Consider the following 18,487-nt stretch of genomic DNA (forward strand, 5'->3'; position numbering starts at 1 on the left):
GTTCTAGCACCTTTAAACCACAGAAGTACAAATTCAGTTCTTGTAGATAATTAAGGTTACCAAATGATCTATTCTTTATTATTCCTATGGGATTTAAGCTAAGATCCAGATAATATGTTTCAGCAGGAAATGTTGGAATCGACTGTATATTTCTATGCGAGCAATTCACATGCAATTTAGAATGTTCATCTTTCCAACCCAAACAATGATTATTAAAAACACAGGGATGACTTCTAAAAACAAGTAGAACTATCATGAAAAATTGAAAGCTTGAAGCCTTCATAGTTGAAAATGAAACAAAAAACCTTTCAAATAATTAGTTTTTAATTTGTTTATCTTTTTTTCTCAACTGGAATAGTATTTTAAAATTAGTTTAAAATGTTGATGGCTTTGCAAGTTGATATGCTGTGTGTGTTCCTTTTTTGTATGAAATATGGTTCTTTTCAAAATTTTATTGAAAACTGCTGGAATCCAAATGTGTTAATCGTGCTCTATTGAATATACAGACGTAAATGGTTAATTTCAGTGTTCTTTCAGGAAAAGGAATATGTTGCGTGCAGTGCTGAAAAATATAAGTTATAATGTTATTTCAAAAGATTCATATAAAATCAAAAGAGGTTTACATTTTTGCAACAAGTTTAAGTTTCAAAGATTTATATATTTTTGTATATACTCCTAATATAATTAACTTACATCATCAGTGAATTTGTTTGGAAAGGAAGTCATGTAAGTATTTCTAAATTCAAATTGTTTTAACTGAAATACTCGGTGAGATGAATCGTTAATTTCACAGCTATGATTTTTAGAAGAAAGAGTACGAAATTCGTATAATGTGTAATTCTTTTTTTTATAGTTAACACCAAATATTAGAATTTGGCAAATACTTTTGTTTCATTTATGTTTCTGTACTAGCTGTATTTACTGATGTACGTGTAATATGAATGAGATAATTAATACAGAAGGTAAAATAAGCAACTATAAATCGTTCCTGATGAAATTCAAATTGAAATTCGATACGAAGTATAAGAAATAAGAATAAGAAATTGATAAAGTCTAATTTTCATCATTCAGATGATCAATTATTAATTAAAGGCAACAGTAGTATCCCGCTGTTGGATGGAAATAAATCAATTGAGAAAAAAAACAAATCTGGGTTACAAACTAAAACTTAGGGAAACAAATAAAAAAATAAAAGGAGAACTACTACATACATGTAGCAGGAACACAACACTACAATGTAACACACACAGAAACGAACTATAATATAATAATGGTCATTTTCCTGACTTGGTACAGGACATCACAAAATAGTGGGTTGAACCTGGTTTTGTGGCTAACCAAACCTCACATTTTCAAAAGGAATTTAATTGGGCTTTAATTTTGCGTCTTATGCTCTAGATAGACAACTTAGAGGTCGAAAAGCAGTTGAACAGAGCCAAAATGTGAAAAGGAATAAGAACTAAAAATTTAGGTGACAATAAAGTTCGTCTTTATGGACTGTGTGTTAAGCAGATTTGTTTGATTTCAAGTCCATCGTTTTATAGACGTTGGTTGTTTTTGATTGATGTGATATATTACACTGACCAATATTGTGATTGTAATTTTTATAATCATTTAACCTACTTTAAAGTTATTCATATGAAAATATTGATTTGCATGTGTAATGATTTTTTTGTCGTCAATAATTTCCGTACTTTCAGTTTCAGATAAAAATGTAATTTGTTAGTTGAATGTATCTGTCCGCTATATTGTTACAACTTCCTTCTCGGATTTAAACTGTGTTTAAAATTTTCATTAAAGCAATGCTATATAAAAACTCCTCAACTTTGTACTTGTTTGGCATTATAACTATTTTAATATGAGTGTCACTGATGAGTCTTATGTAGACGAAACGCGCGTTTGGCGTACTAAATTATGATCCTGGTACCTTTGATAACTATTATTACCATTGGAAGCTATAAAAAAATACAGTAAAATCAATAAAATACTGAACTCCGTGGAAAATTCACAACGGAAAGCCCCTAATCAAATGGCAAAATCAAAAGTTCCAACACATCAACCGAGAGACCAACAACTGTCATATTTCTGACTTGGGACAGACATTGCTTTAAGTAGGGGTAATTACAAAGGGCATAAAAATTGATTAAATGAAACGTTATCAACCACATGTCTTATAGCCATAAATCATACACTTAATTCTAAGTTTATTTTCATAAAGAGTGTAATATCTGCATCTGAAGTTTTTTTAATTATAATTGAAAATACATGTATCTGTATATGTTAGGGAACATTCATTATTTATCAGCTGAGGGGGTCATTACCAAAAATATCACACAGACGAGGGGTTGCCATGAAAAATTTTATTTTACTGGGGGGGGGGGGAGGGGGTCACCCTATGAAAGTTTTTTGTGTCTGTCAAGTATATAAATTGTTGACGATATTGAAGTCAGCGTGTAATCTCTTTAATAATTTCTGTCATTTTAAAATCTTTGTCAATGTACCAAACCACCAGGATGCCCAATCTCTCAAGGGTAGTATATCTAATCACTCATTTGTTATGGTTCATTATCCAGGATGTGAAAATTTACAACCCAACTGATCTTTTATTCTTAAGATTAGCAACTGTATAAAACATGAACAGTTTCTGAACATGCAGTGGAAAATCAGTGTATTTCAACTTTTTAAAGTGTTAAAATCATTTTGATGATGATTCTTAAAATATATGTAATACTGTAAAAGGTATTATTATTTTTTTGAATTATTACAAAGTTATCGATTAAGAAAAAGTATATTTAATGTTTCAATTAACATTACTAAGGGCCTTTAATTTTGTTGGGCAGTATGGCATTAACACACCCAAAACAATAAACTTTGGAATTTTGTAAAAAATATTTCCACATTGAAATGAAATTAAATGTTTTCATTTATAATTATGAACCTGTATATATATGTGAATATAATCCCCGAAATAAAGCATGTTCATATTTGAAGCAGAAAGGACCAGAACCATAAGTTGCACTTCCTTGAACTGAATGATTAGAAAATTAAAATCCACGAAACATTTATTAAACTTTAAGATTTTAATAAAGTCATTTAAAAATGAATATAGACATTTTCCTTCATTCTGTACACGAAGGTTCAAGTTAAATTGCATTCTATATTTTTTTTATTTAAATGCTTTTTGTCCATTTTTTTCTTGCTTGTGTCAGATATTAATGTTTCAGAAAAAAAGGGGGGTGAAAGAAAAAATCGATGTGATATGTTATGTCTTCAGGGCTTTCTCAAAGCTTCAAAACAAAGAGCATAAAAACTTTTGATGTGAAAATTTGAACCGACCCCATCAGCTGATAAATAATGACCGTTCCCTTATTTGAAATGTTGGCCGTTATCAATTTAGATGGTGAGAACATCAACAATCATTGAACTTTGAAAAGTGTTGATTTATTTTAAACAATAATTGAAGGTTTTTCTACAATAATTAAATGAAAAGGAATAGATAATGTTATACGGTAAGGTAGTATTAATAATAGTTGTTCTAAAGATTTCTTTCGTCAGATCCTTTCCTTTTATTTTAGAGTTAACTCCGGATTTTGTTTTTAGTATCAATAACATTAAAAGATTTATTTCTCTCATGCATGATATTTTTATGTACCGAAGAAAGATTTAAAAAAATGCAGATTTCAAATGGAAAATGCAACATTTGTCAAAATAACAACAACATAGAAACCGTGCAACACTTATTTTTCAGTGGTGGAACATCACAGCTAATTCTAAACAAGCTCCATTGGAATAATGAATTCTAACATGAAAATGACATACTGTTAGGTAATTACATAGAAATATTCAAATATGATTTTCTAAACACAGTTATAATAGATTCTGAATGGACTCTATGGGAAATTAGGAATTCAATAAAATTTAACAAAACACTTAAAGTACCTCAAGATATTTATAATGTCTTGAAATATATTTTGAAAAATAATCTAAAATGTGTTCTTCAATTAAAAGGCATTGGCATCATCGATAAGACAAAATTGAAGTCGGTGATAAAGAAAATCTAGATAATTAATAAAGTATTAACTTGAGACAAAGTTTTTTTCTGGTTTATATATTGTATAAGAATATCGATATCTACATAAATTACAAAAATGAATAAAAAAAAGGGTTATCAATAATAGTTTATTATATGTATTTTAGTAAATGTATATCTTTATGTGGGTATCCTAAAAGTATTCATTATGCTGAAATTAAGGTATAGAACTGCTTTTAACATGCTTTATTTGGATATATTTTTGAAACTAATTGTTAATCCAAGGTAAAAAGTTAAAATCATTTTTATCCTTCAATTGCCCCTGGATAGATGGTTGATTTGGTAAACAGGGACCCTTAGTCTGTTACCTTGACGACTAAGGTAATTGTATACAGCAAATATTTAAGAATAAGACGTTAAAACGTGTTATAAAAAACTCTCCCTCCCCCCGAATATCAAATGGTCGTCCCCTTAATTAGTTTTACTCTTATAGTTGGTGTGTTTCTCTCGGTTTTGGTTTGTAACCCGGATTTGTTTTTCTCAATCGATTTGATCTTTTTTACTGTCCAGGCGAACTTAAACCCAAATCATTTTGTTTTATTATTTTTAATATATGAGAAGACGACCAAAACATGTTTAATTATAAATAATATAAAACTGCCATTAGTTCTTTGAGAATTGTGAATCTGAAGCATTGTAGTGTATTAATTTGCCATATATTTAATTTACCTCTTATTATTTGTAAGCATTTGTGTATCCAAAGCAAGAAAATATAGGATGCAAATGTAATATAAATATTAGTACATGTTATGATATTAAAAAAAATATTATCATAAAGCCATTCTATAATTAACTTACAAACAACAGCTGCAGGTCAATCGTAATTGAAACTAAAAAAAAAATTATATCTATATTGTTTTTGATAATTGTATGTGTCGCAGATACGTTTTGTTATTTCGATTTTGAATACACAATACCATTTGTTAATTCAATGTTTCCTTTTTCCCTTATTTTTATTTCCTATTTAGACACATGTTAGATAAAATCAGTTGGATTTATTTTTGGTCAAAAATGTTAACAAGCAAACTCTTTCAGTTTGATCTGCTAAAAATATTGCAAATTATAATAAAACTTTGCAACATTACATTCTATCAATAGGCGAATCAACATACTATGTACAACTTACCTTTGTCATCCTTAGATTGTAAACTTGACCTGTTGTGATATTGGGAAATCATTAAAAGACATATTGTGTGCCAAGCGAATTTCGGGGGGTATCTCTAAGCGTCTGTAGACTCGGGCATGTTTTATCTACCTCGTGAATCTTGAACCATCGATTACTAGTTATTAGAAAAATCAACCAGTTTTACAGGTCCCAGTCTTATTATTTTACTGCATCAATAGTTCCTTGCAAATTTTTCCAGAGTCCCAGTACTGCGCCAAAGTAAGGCCGTCCGGTGCGTTATTTGTTTTCATGCAGTCGGTAATTCATTGTCTTTTTTTCGATGTGCATCTCACATCTGGGACATTTTACGTTGTTTTTGTTGCCTCTAAGGTTCATTGGCTCATGTAAATGACCCCAAATGTTATGATCTTATGTTCTTGATGGTATTGCGAACGTTTACAGTCAGCTGTTGAACCGAATTGCTTGTACCTTTGAATTTTTCTAAAAATCGTGGTCCGGAATTTCTTATAAACCCAATCGACTTCATTTTGTGATTTGACTGCTAAGAGACAAGTTATAATGTTCAAGATTGCTGTGTCTAGTCTTGGCATATCGTAGAATGTTCTAGAGAAAATTTAACGACTTAATTCAAATAATCAGGCAGATATGTTTCATACGTTTTATACCTATTAAACTTACTCAAAGATAAGGAATGATTCGCACTTCTTGTGTAGCGCCACACACTTTTGTTTTCGATAGTGGCAATATTGATTTATCAGGACAACAGCAATTCAATATGATTGTACATGCTCCTCAACCAACAATCATGCCAATGCCTTAGAAGCATCAATAATTTGTCATGAAGCACATATAGGTGTAAAGATATTCATATCTATCTATTCCATTTTGTAGATTTTTGAACGTTTGTGTTGATTTACACGCGATATCTTAAATAATATATTAACTCCTTCAAAATTATAACGTTATCTATCATCCTATCTTAAGTACAAAGAGTAGGCGGGTGTTCGATGTTGATGTGGACTGTTGTTCTGGTCGATGTGTTGGAGATTTGAGTTAACTGTTTTATCTATAAGTGTGTTTTATGCTTCATTCAATTCATTGATGTACAGAACTGATTGTTTATCGCTAAAACAAAATTCACTCGAAAAACAAACAAAAAAAATATGATAAACAGCAACAAACGACAACCACTGAATTTCAAGGTCCTGACTTGGGACAGGCAAATAAAGAATGTTCAGTGGTTTAACAATTTTGATTAGCATATTCTGTTAGGCGATTCAGGGAGGCGTTCATTCGACGGCATTTATTTGCCTTCTTCATACAAACAGGATTGTATACTAGTACGTCGTCATAGAATGTTACATTAAGTCTTTAAGTAAAAGTATTTTATAACAGAAGTACATGTATGTATCATTAACAGTAACATCTGATTATTGATTTTGAAAAATAACAAACGACAACACGTGTTTTGTAATTATAATTATATCTTTAATAGTTATTATTGAGACGTGTTCATTGTATAAAGACAAGATAATTTGTTTCATATTTTCAAGAAGATAATTGATTGTAAGTATGATTTCTTCTACATTTAATGATCATAAATATGTAATAACTCGTGAAAATCTTTCTTTGTGTTCATATTTATTAGAAATGTTTAAAAGTATACAGCATGCTTATGCAACAGTTTTTAAATGGTGGACTAAACCTATTTTATAGCTAGCTAAACCTCTAACTTAAAATTACCTCTCTTATAATACCGTGTACATCCGAAAGGTATATCCTACAGCACTAATGACGCTGGCTGTGTGACTTTTCTTATAACAAGTTGATGGCTCATGGTACTACATGTCATGCAACGAAAGTAAAACAACAAAAATATACCAAACTCCAAGGAACATATTCAAAACGGAAAGTCTCTTAAACAATTGGCAAAATAAATGCTCAAACACATGCAACGAAATGAAAATAACTGTCATTTGCTGAATTGCTAGCTGATTAATATAACTCTGACAAATACCTATACTCATTTTCAATCGGTTCAAGTATCTTTTCTTATATTAACACATGCATAAAGGCATAAGTTTGAAATGTAAACAGGGGAAAAGACGGACTAAAACGGACGGCGGTAGAAACAACATACATGGAAAAATACATGGAAATACTGCAGTAAAATTTAGAAATTGTCAAGAAAATTGAAATAGGCAGTTTTAAAATTATCAAGCGACTTAAAATGAACTCAGCAGGGATTGAACGTGTTGTCAATTTGATCCGGTTTGTCATATTTGTGATATGGACGCTTGCAATAAATAATGTTGTTTTTTTCGATTAGTAATGAACAGTTGTTGAAAGCTATATGAGTTGTTCATTTAAGAATGTAACTCTAACTTTGTATTATGTCACAGTTGTTCTCTCGTCATGCATGTCAATTAGTAAAAAAAATATACATAAAAAAAGAGGTAACTGTCATCTTGAAGATGATATATGTATTTGTTCGCATCTGTTCTTAGTCAGGTATCTGATATTCAGTGGTCGTTGTTTGTTGGTGTGGTTCATAACTGTTTCTCGTTTTTCGTTGTTTTTTCCATAGAATAGACAGTTGGTTTTCCGGTTTGAATCGTTTTTAATTAGTAACTTTTGGAACACTTAATAGCTTGCCGATTGGTGTGAGCCAAAGCTCTGTTTTGAAGGCCGTACTCGGACCTTTAATGATTTACTTTTACAAATAGTGACTAGAATGGAGATTTTCTGATTGGCACCCCTGACATGAAATTTTTAGTTGAGAAGACTAATTTACGATAATTATGTTGGTAATGGCGTCAAAGAAGGTGTAAAATTAATAATAAGTCCTAGGAAACAGTAATGAGTAGGTGTGTGATTTTTGTCAATAATTAAAATAATTAAATCATTGCTCTTTCACAATAAGCCAAATATCAAATTATAGATATATATTTATCCTTATATGGTTCTGGTTTTTTATCCTTATTTTGTTATGTATACATTTATATTGTACTTTGACGACGACTATTTTTTCCCTATTAAACTTAACAAAACTAAAGTCTTTAAAACTTTTATAATTTTTGTTATCAAAACTCATATTGAGAACGAAAAATGTTTTAAACGTGCAATTTTGTATTATTGATTGAATGAAACAGATGACAAATATAAAATTAATGTAAATATATGTATGCATGACATGTGTCTCTGATTTAACTTTCTATATATCGTTAATATGAAATATTAAAATAGTCATGTCATCAAAAATGTATATCTTAAAACTAATTCCAAGCAAAGTGAAATAAGCATTTTGACGTAAACTAACTAACTTTTGTAAACAGATAAGTGTTTGCATGAGTGTTATACTTGTGCTATTTTGAATTTTTTGAAATACTAAGGTTTTTCTACCTCAGGCATAGATTATCTTAGCTGTATTTGGTTAAACTTTAAGGAATTTTTGTCCTCAATGCTCTTCAGCTTCGTACTTTATTTGGCCTTTTTAACTTTTTTGATTTGAGCGTCACTGGCGAGTTTTTTGTAGACGAAAAGCGCGTCGGGAGTATTTACAAAATTTAGTCCTGGTATCTATGATGAGTTTATTTGGACTTTTTAAATGCATTTCGTGTTATCTTTTTGACAGCATTTGGTCTGAACCGCTGCTATTGGAATGTTATCCTCGCGGTTATCCTCAGCTTAGATCATCTGGTGGTCTTTAATCGTTTATGTAATGGCATTGTCGGTTCGTTTTCGACTTCTTAGTTTGAATATCAATTTAATACCCTTTGCCTCTCTTTAAATATTCACTGCTGCGGTACTGGCATTAATTAGAAAATACCTTTCTTAATTCTTAGTTATAAATTAAGAGGTCACTAACTAATGTCCCAACTCTCATTCATAGATAGAAAGCAACTATTTTTGTTCACATACTTAGCTTTCTTAAAGTGTTATACTACTTTTAATTCCTTGTTTTCGAATGTTTTGGATTTGGGTGTTATTGTATGATGAGTTAAATTAAATAAACGCTCCGAATGCATGACATCTATAAAGTGTAGGTTTTTCATATTTGGAAGAATAAGTAAAGAACAGTAATTGAAAACTGTGCACATTTTGCATTCAGAAATTTATCTTTTAGTTGGTCACTTTCGTGTATTTTCACAGTTTAAGTCTGATTTTGTTTTTTGGCCCAAAAATTGTAAACCCATATAGAAACAATATTTTGCAATGTTGAAACTGTGTTGATGAAAAGGTGTTTTAACAATGGATAGTACATGTGTTGGTTGTCATTAAAACAAAAATTTAATTTTTATAGTTCGTTTTGGTGAATTGCTGCAATATATGACTTTCCAAAGTGTGTAGTGATAAAGTGATTATTGCGTGTTTCTGTACATCTGTATATCATGTTTGTTTGTCGTTTATTGTTTTGAATATAAATCAGACAGTTACTTTTGTCATTCGAATTGTTTGTATTTGTCAATGCATGGGCTTTTATAGCTTTAAATGATGTATTGTCTGCTTATTGATGCTGGTCTAACAGTGGCCTTTTCATTCATTTATCATCAGCTACAACACGTAACAATGAAAATATACTACCATCTGAACTTTGTAAAAGTTTGCTGGAACCAAAATGTCTGGATATATGTTATCACATTGTCGACAATTATACATTTTTGGGGGTTTTGTTTTTGTTTGGTTGTTTGTTTATTTGTTTCTTATATCCTAAAAATTTTAATTGTAGTGTCCGCTCCACCATCTTTGAGTTAACAATTTTGACGTCGTATTTTGAAAAGATCATTGGTCAATCATTAGATTTGTTGTTGATTTTTTTATGACAGAACGTGTACTTTACTACAGTATCAATCTCAGGACGATAAAAAAAAGTAAGCTTATTTATAATTTTCTATTTTCAGAAAATGCTGGTGTTTACTTTATTCACACTTCTTCTTTTCAACATTGGAAATCTTGTTTTGTCGAGTATTGTTAGTGTGGATTTACCACCTCAGTTTGCCGAATGTGCTAAAAAGTCGTCTACGGCAAAACACCAATGCATTTTGGACGTGTTAGATAATAGTACAGATCTGGTACCTTTAAAGAAAGAGGATATGAAGCTGACAGTGCACCAAGATTGTTATTGGCATCCATTTAAACGAGTACGCCGTGAATGTAGGTCACTGTCAAAAATGGAACGCAATGAGATTTGGGATGCTATTAATGCTCTTAAAAAAGACAAAGTAAGTTTTGATTTGTGATCAGATGACCGATTATAATTCATTGGTCGGGGTTGATGATATAAAACTTAGACATTGATTCAATGTTTTGTAATTGGAACATCGTCATTGGAGATATTTATCTAACTTGTATCGTAACGTTGTCAGTTAGTTTTCGACGTATGAGTTTTAATTACCCTTTTGGTATATTTTGCTTCTTTTTGTGACGTACAATAGATATTGATAATGATAACTGTAAATTCAGAAATGTGTGTGACGTTATAATTAATGCAATTAATCTGACTGGATGAGTTTCGCAGTAATAACAAATCGATTCTGATATCAGATACATGTAGCTGTATGCAGATTTTTTCTAACATCTGAATACTTAAAATCGCCTTTTTTGTCGTTATCAAAAAATCCAAATGATAAATGCACGAAATATATTTGTTTAATTAACTTAACTTTTTTTCTTCCACAGAGTAAAGAACCGAATGTCTATGATTGGTTTGCCGACTTTCACACCAAACGAGCAGTTTACTCTGTCCACTATGGCCCAAATTTCTTTGGATGGCACAGATACTATACCTTACGGTCAGTATTCACCCGTTTTGAGTAAAACTAATTGTAAAAATAGACAGTAACAAAGAAAAGATATACTTTTTAATGCATAACAATTACCAAAACTCGTGCCAAAATAAAGCAAATTGGCATATATAATGTATAAATATTTCGACAAACAAATTGGTTGAAAGTAAGAAAATAATTAACTAAGGGTATTCATGTTGTACATAAAACGTAGCCATGTCTGATCGCAATGAAGACGTTAAATCCTATGTTTAGTGTAGATTGATTCTCACATTCTTTGCTTTGAAAAAAGCAACCTTATAAAACTCTTTGTCAGTGAGTAGTGCATTTTTATATGACGTCTTTGTAACATTTCCTGTTTTTATACGCCCGTCAAAATTTTGACGAGACGAATTATGGTATACAAATGTCCGGCGTCCGTATGTACGTCCGTCCGTCTGTCCGGAGTAAACATGTCGCACCGTTACTTGAGAACGACTCGTCCAAATTTAATGAAACTTAATACAGTTGTTTCTTATATTGATCAAATGATCTGTATACTATTGGTGAAAATAAGATAAAAACTTTTTGAGTTACGGGACTTTGTAACTAAAACAGGGGTTTGTTTTTTTCACATGTCGCGCTGTTTCTCAGAAATGATTTATGATAATTGCTTAAAACTTTACACACATTTTTAGTAATATTTATCTTAAGATCTGTATAATTTTTGGTGATGATTCAAAATTGAATTTTTGAGTTATTGAGTATTTTGTAAAAATGGGGAATGGGGTTTTTACGTGTAACGTCATATCTCAAAAATAGTTTATGATAATTGCTCAAAACCTTACACACTTATTACTTATATCAATCTAAAGATCTCTATACTTTTTGGTTTTGATGCAAAATTTTATTTTAGAAAAATTGAGTTTTTTGTAAAAAAAAAAAGGGGGGGCTTTCACATGACAAGATGTCTCTCAGAAACAATTGATGATTATTGCTTAAAACTTAACACACTTCTTAGTTATATTAATCTAAAGATCTGTATGATATTTGGGGAATGATTCCAAATTTATTTTAGAAATATTGAGTTTTTTGTGTTAAAAAAAGGTGTTTTCACATGTCAAGATGTATCTCAGAAACTATTTATGATTATTGCACCCAAGACGACGGGCGTATTATAAGCTCATGGCGCAGCTGTTTATTTATGGTGACGATATAATAGATATAGGAAGATGTGGTGTGAGTGCCAATGAGACAACTCTTCTTCTCCTTAACTTCTTTTTTATTTATTTATCTCATTCGATTTCTTTACAAAATCTACGAAAGTATTTATTGTTGCTTTGTCCTTGTCATTACTTGGTTGAAACTTTTGCCTCTGAACAAACAATCAATAATCAATCAAACAAACAAGCAATGTCAATACTCATCAAAGTGTCTTTTAGGAAAGGTCCTTCAAATAAAGTCAACCAAAGATGAAGAACTGGATCTTCCATCACTGTATTGGATACCTAAACTACATAAGTGTCCTTACAAACAACGGTATATTGCTGGGTCTTCCAAGTGCTCCACGAAACCCCTTTCTAAATTATTAACATCCATTTTATCAGCAATCAAAGACGGGCTTCAAAGTTATTGTGAAACTGCCTATTCTAGAGGTGGCGTGAATCAGATGTGGATACTTAAAAATTCTAAAGATCTTTTAGAGTACATACAATCTAACTCTCTTATATCTTGTAACAGTATTAAAACATTTGACTTTTCTACTCTTTACACAAGTATTCCACATTCCAAACTAAAAGACAAATTAAAAGAGTTGGTATTACTTTGCTTCATAAAAAAGAATGGCCAACGTAGATACAAGTATCTTGTCTTAGGGAGGGATAAATCATACTTTGTAAAGAACCATTCTGATTCAAACAAAAAATTCTCTGAAACCGATATTATCAAGATGCTTGATTTCTTGATTGACAACATATTTGTTACGTTCGGGGGACGTGTTTTTCAACAGACTGTCGGCATCCCAATGGGAACAAACTGTGCCCCTCTACTTGCTGACTTGTTTCTTTATTATTATGAGGCTGACTTCATGCAGGAACTTCTTAGGAAGAAAGATAAGAAGTTAGCAATATCCTTTAACTCTACTTTCCGCTATATAGATGACGTTCTTTCACTAAACAATTCAAAATTTGGTGACTATGTGGATCGCATCTATCCCATCGAATTGGAGATAAAGGATACTACAGATACAGTTAAGTCGGCTTCATATCTTGACTTACATCTAGAAATTGACAATGAAGGTCGGTTGAAGACAAAACTTTACGACAAAAGAGATGATTTCAGCTTTCCAATTGTGAACTTCCCATTTCTAAGTAGCAACATTCCAGCAGCACCTGCATACGGGGTATATATCTCCCAATTGATACGATATTCCCGTGCTTGCATTTCCTATCATGATTTTCTTGATAGAGGGTTACTGCTCACAAGGAAGCTATTAAACCAAGAGTTCCAAATGGTGAAGTTGAAATCATCCCTTCGTAAATTTTACGGACGCCATCACGAGTTGGTTGACCGTTATGGAATAACCGTTTCACAAATGATATCGGATATGTTCCTTACGTCGTAACTACAATCCCCTTCCCTTTCATGAATTTGACCTACCGAATAAGACTATTTACCGGATTTGTAATCACATAAGCAACACGACGGGTGCCGCATGTGGAGCAGGATCTGCTTACCCTTCCGAAGCACCTGAGATCACCCCTAGTTTTTGGTGGGGTTCGTGTTGTTTATTCTTTAGTTTTCTATGTTGTGTCATGTGTACTATTGTTTTTCTGTTTGTCTTTTTCATTTTTAGCCATGGCGTTGTCAGTTTGTTTTAGATTTACGAGTTTGACTGTCCCTTTGGTGTCTTTCGTCCCTCTTTTAAGGGTGTAATTAGGTGAGGTAAGGTGAAAATTAACAAATTAAGAAGTTAAAATTGATACTATAAGCTGGTAGACCATCAAGGATCCATTAAGGATAAAAATAAGCTAAACGTATTGATAGGTCATGGACCTCCTTTTCGAGATATTTGAGATTTAAAATATGGCGGGAAAAGGCTGAAACTAACTTTTACCTTATGTTTGCATTGGTATTCTTGGGTCTCAAAACAAAAGAAATAAAACTAAGAATCTTCTAAAATTTTGGTAAATGACCTTTTATGAGCTATAAAGTCTAATATAAAAAAAATAAATGAGTGTTATGGGGCAAAATATTTTACATTGAATTGTATGGAAAAACACCAAGGATTCCGAACATTTGACACAAATCCCAAAACCTCATCTAAGTACATCCTTAAATGTATTTTACTTTTATCTGCATTTCTTTTTATTTCTCTTGTTAGTATTTGATCTTTCCTAATTCAGAATAAATACAATGTTTTAAAAATATTGTTTGGTTATATCAACTTACATCTTTTTTTTCAAGTCCAATGATTCATGTAATAAAAATAATGCTATTATTTTTATAGATTTGAATACAATGTTTAAAAAAATATTGTTTGGTTATATCAACTTACATCTTTTTTTTCAAGTCCAATGATTTATGTTATAAAAACATTGCTATTTTTTTATATAGATTTGAAGAGCTGTTAAGAAAAAAGAACCCTAATATAACCTTGTGTTACTGGGATTCTAGATTAGACGACGAAATGAAGAAACCTCCCTATACTGTTATGTTTTCCGACAAGTTTCTAGGAAATCCTTGGGGAATAGTCAAAAAGGGACCTTTTGCCTATTGGAAAACAATCCGGGGTGTACCGCTTCAAAGAGATCTTGGTGCCCAAGGAAGTTTTATCACGCATGCATGGATAAGGAAAATTCTTGCCCAAGAAAGTCATGCTGACATCAGTGAGCCGACTGCAGAAGAGGGTTTCATATTCGAAGCAATTCACAATTCTATACACGCGGCAATAGGTGGCCAAATGAACGATTTTAATACCAGTGCTCAAGAACCAGCATTTTGGATTCATCACTCGTTCATAGATTCAGTATGGGAGGAATTTTGTCATAAAATGAGAAGTAAAGGTAAAGACCCTCAAGATGATTACGTCACACTGTGGGTTAGCAGTATGCAAATGCCAGATAAATATATGGATCGTTTAACTCCGCTGAAAAACATTGATGGCTATAGTCATTATTTTACCAAGAACATTTATCGATATGAAGAGTATCCCACATGTGAAAACAATTGTTTAAATTCGGTTTTTGCAAAGTGTGAAAAGAATGTTTGCGTCAGTGTCACTAAGTTCGCAAACGTTAAGGAAAACAACGATCGTTCACGGAAATACCCGAATCATCTATCCGGACCATTAAGAGATTCTAAAATTTTATCAGGAAACGAGAATGTCGAAAAATGGGTTTTTGCGCCGATTAAGATAGTTTTCCATGACTCGATTGAAAGAAAATTGATAAATGACTCTATTAAAGGTTGCGAAACAAAATATGCGAATTCAAGTATGTGTAAAAACGCTGTAGCTATTGTCAAGTCAAATGGTGTAACATACAGTGGCCTATATACGGACTATATCACTTGCGATATCACCATTCCTGTATGGACCTACGCCTTTGTTGCTATCAAAAATCCAGAGTTGGGGCCTAGTCAGACATATGTTAGCGTCACCAACAAACTTGGAAATGCATGTACTACATTATGCCTGAGCAAGGAGGGAGATGTTTACGAAACTTGTGCTGGTGTAATAGATGCTACCCAAAAAGAGCCCAAAATGTACGAAGATACGCTTGAGAATGCAGAAAAGGGTGGCTACGCCTTTGATCCGTTAGCAGAAGATGTAATCGACAAACGAGTTAAAATTAAGTTTGTTTGCTATTAAACAACACGTGGTATATCCATGTTGAAATAACATTTGTGTTAATATGCCACATTTAAAAGATCTATTATGGTTACATTTATCATTTTTCAAGAAACATGAATTGCTAGTGTATTTTTATAAAGACAAACATTTGTTTTCCAAAGTTTCGACGTGGAAACATTTTATAGATACTATCACACTTATTTAATATAACATAGATTACGTCATTTAAAACAAAACACAACATTCACTACAATACTTGGTGTATACATGACCCATGCAGTTAAATATCGACAAATACAAAGTACATTGCGCTTAGTTAAGTAATAAAATTATATATCCTTATATATCCTTCTAACATAAAACTACGGATACTAAGGACCCAAGAAAGTACTAGTATGCTTGATCATGCTTCAAATTTATTTTGAAAAATGAGATCTATGAGAAATTCAATGACATATCCGTGCTGATGGTGTCAATTACAGCAGTATAAACTTTACCGTTAAGCTTCTCAAAATGCGAAACGATGACTAAAATTACACCTTCACAAGTAGACCTTCTTTCGTCATCATTGCATGAGTCGGTCATCGTTACAATGTATTCGTTCTTATTTCAATAATGACGTGTTTATTCTGTGAAACTTATGCTGTTTCCAGTGTTGTACGTTTTTTTAATTAACATCTGAGTTTATGACACAAACAAAACGTCACTCATATTAAGCCAAATTTAATTATCGATACTATGTCGATCAATCGATTGATCTCGATATCAATTTCGAACTGTTTCATAAATAAGAATATAAATAGACAATCCGCGGAACACATGTAAATGAAACGGGCATTTCAGTTTCTAAAATGTAACGGAAAATTGTTTTATTCTATATATATATTCGTTTGATTTGGGCGTCCTTTTTAAATGTGAAAAGTCCAAAGTAAAAAAGAAATGATTCAAAGCTTTATAAATAAAAATACAAGGAGGTATTTATAAGTGGATAATCTATTTATGGACAAAAACTAGTTTGAACTATTTAAGTCCAATCCTTGCGTGTCTTAAATAAGTTGTATAAATAACTTTCAGACATAAATTATACTTTCATTTCATAGATTTAGGAATGAAAAGTTGCTTCAGAGCTATAAATTAATTGGAACAAAGAATTTATTACAGACAATGTAAGCTGTCATTCCCGTCAGGAAAAATATTTTAACCAGATATTGATTAATTTGTAAAAATTTCAATTTCTAACAATTATGTTATGAAGACTTTGATTATATCGTTAATAAAGGTTTTGATTACAAAATTTTACCTCCTCTGAGCAGAAACATAGACAGCTTTTTTGAAAATGAGTAGTTATTTAGGTTTTAACCTGTAGGCAATCTTTGTTTACACGGTTTTATTTTTGGAGATCATTTCCAAAGCTAACTAAACATACTTTTCTAACCTTTCAAACCCGTCTTTCTATGGTGCTGCCAATGCAAATCATTCAGAATTTCATTTGGTGTTAGTATATGTGGATATTTCTTGACGTAATATAATATAGTCATGGAATCACTAATCAATGCTAATTGGGATTAAGTCCACGAACTCACGTGTGTCATTCGATTGTAATGAAAAACAATTAATTCTCCTTTAGGAACTCACTTGATAACTTCTGTGAATTGGTTTTATTTAACTGATACTTATTAATGTGCATAAACATCATCATGATCATACACGCTTGTTAGTGCTTTAATGATTATCAGGGCTTTACATTGATTCTTGTTAGTTCCTGTCTTTTTCATGCTAACTCCTTCAAAGATAGCACAAATGGCTTTATTGACAAAAACGAATTGATAAAGAGATAGAAGATTTCTACGGAACATTCAAAACTAATGAGTCGAGAGAGACTGACAACGTGATCTGGAAATGTGTGCACATCCTGGTCTACTAGTTGCACATGTTGTGTTACTCATGCATGATGATTGCTATGTGTTTCTTTAATAATCTGCATTGGCCAAAGGTATAGGGGAGGATTGAGATCTCACAAAACCTCTTAAACCCCTTCGCATTTTTGCACTTGTTCCATGTCAGAAGCCTCTGGCCTTTGTTAATCTTGAGTGGTTTTTTTTATTTTAGTTTATTATATGTTTTAGTTTGACGTCCATTTTTCATTGAACTAGTACACATTTCTATTTAGAGCCCAGCTGAAGCACGCCTCCGGGTGCGGAATTTGCTCGACGTATTGAAGACCCGTTGGTGGCTTTCGGCTGTTATATTCTCTTTGGTCTCTTCGACATATTTTCCATTTCCATTCTCAATTTTATTTTATGATAATAACAATCTCTTTGATCAGTCTCAATCATTGTATTTACAATCGAAGAAAAGATTCTGATTACAACTATTTTAGCAAATCTAAGATCAACTTTATTCCCTAATGTTCAAACAGCCGATGGTGGCGCCCATACAACTTTTGCAGACAGGTTAGGCTTTAGTACTTTGAACCTTTGTATTTAATAGATTGGTTATTGTGAAATCTAAAAGCATAAGTAAAGAAACGGATAGGGAGTCCATGTAAACCATACTGATTATAGATGAATGTGCATCTTTATTTTTCCTTTGAATGTACAGATTTGATTTATACTGTGTGGTGTTCTTTTGGGCTCTTCACAATAAAAGGAAAA

General features: G+C 31.7%; 1 protein-coding gene across 1 annotated transcript; it reads left to right on the forward strand.

Moving 5' to 3' along the window:
• The first annotated feature begins 10,120 nt into the window (after nt 1-10,120).
• LOC134684786 (tyrosinase-like protein 2) lies at nt 10,121-15,851 on the forward strand. Its single transcript, XM_063544095.1, has 3 exons — nt 10,121-10,438; nt 10,896-11,008; nt 14,597-15,851. Exons 1-3 carry the CDS (start codon nt 10,121-10,123, stop codon nt 15,849-15,851), a joined length of 1,686 nt encoding a protein of 561 aa, XP_063400165.1.
• The last annotated feature ends 2,636 nt before the right edge of the window (nt 15,852-18,487 follow it).

Source organism: Mytilus trossulus, chromosome 9, assembly GCF_036588685.1.
Source record: "Mytilus trossulus isolate FHL-02 chromosome 9, PNRI_Mtr1.1.1.hap1, whole genome shotgun sequence".
Taxonomy (NCBI): Eukaryota; Metazoa; Mollusca; class Bivalvia; order Mytilida; family Mytilidae; genus Mytilus; species Mytilus trossulus.

Excerpts from the sequence above, each read along its gene's own strand:
- LOC134684786 (XM_063544095.1), top strand. The coding sequence starts at position 10,121 with ATGCTGGTGTTTACTTTATTCACACTTCTTCTTTTCAACATTGGAAAT. Across the intron at positions 10,439-10,895 it reads ATGCTCTTAAAAAAGACAAA|AGTAAAGAACCGAATGTCTA; the intron begins GTAAGTTTTGAT and ends TTTCTTCCACAG. Across the intron at positions 11,009-14,596 it reads CACAGATACTATACCTTACG|ATTTGAAGAGCTGTTAAGAA; the intron begins GTCAGTATTCAC and ends TTTTTTATATAG.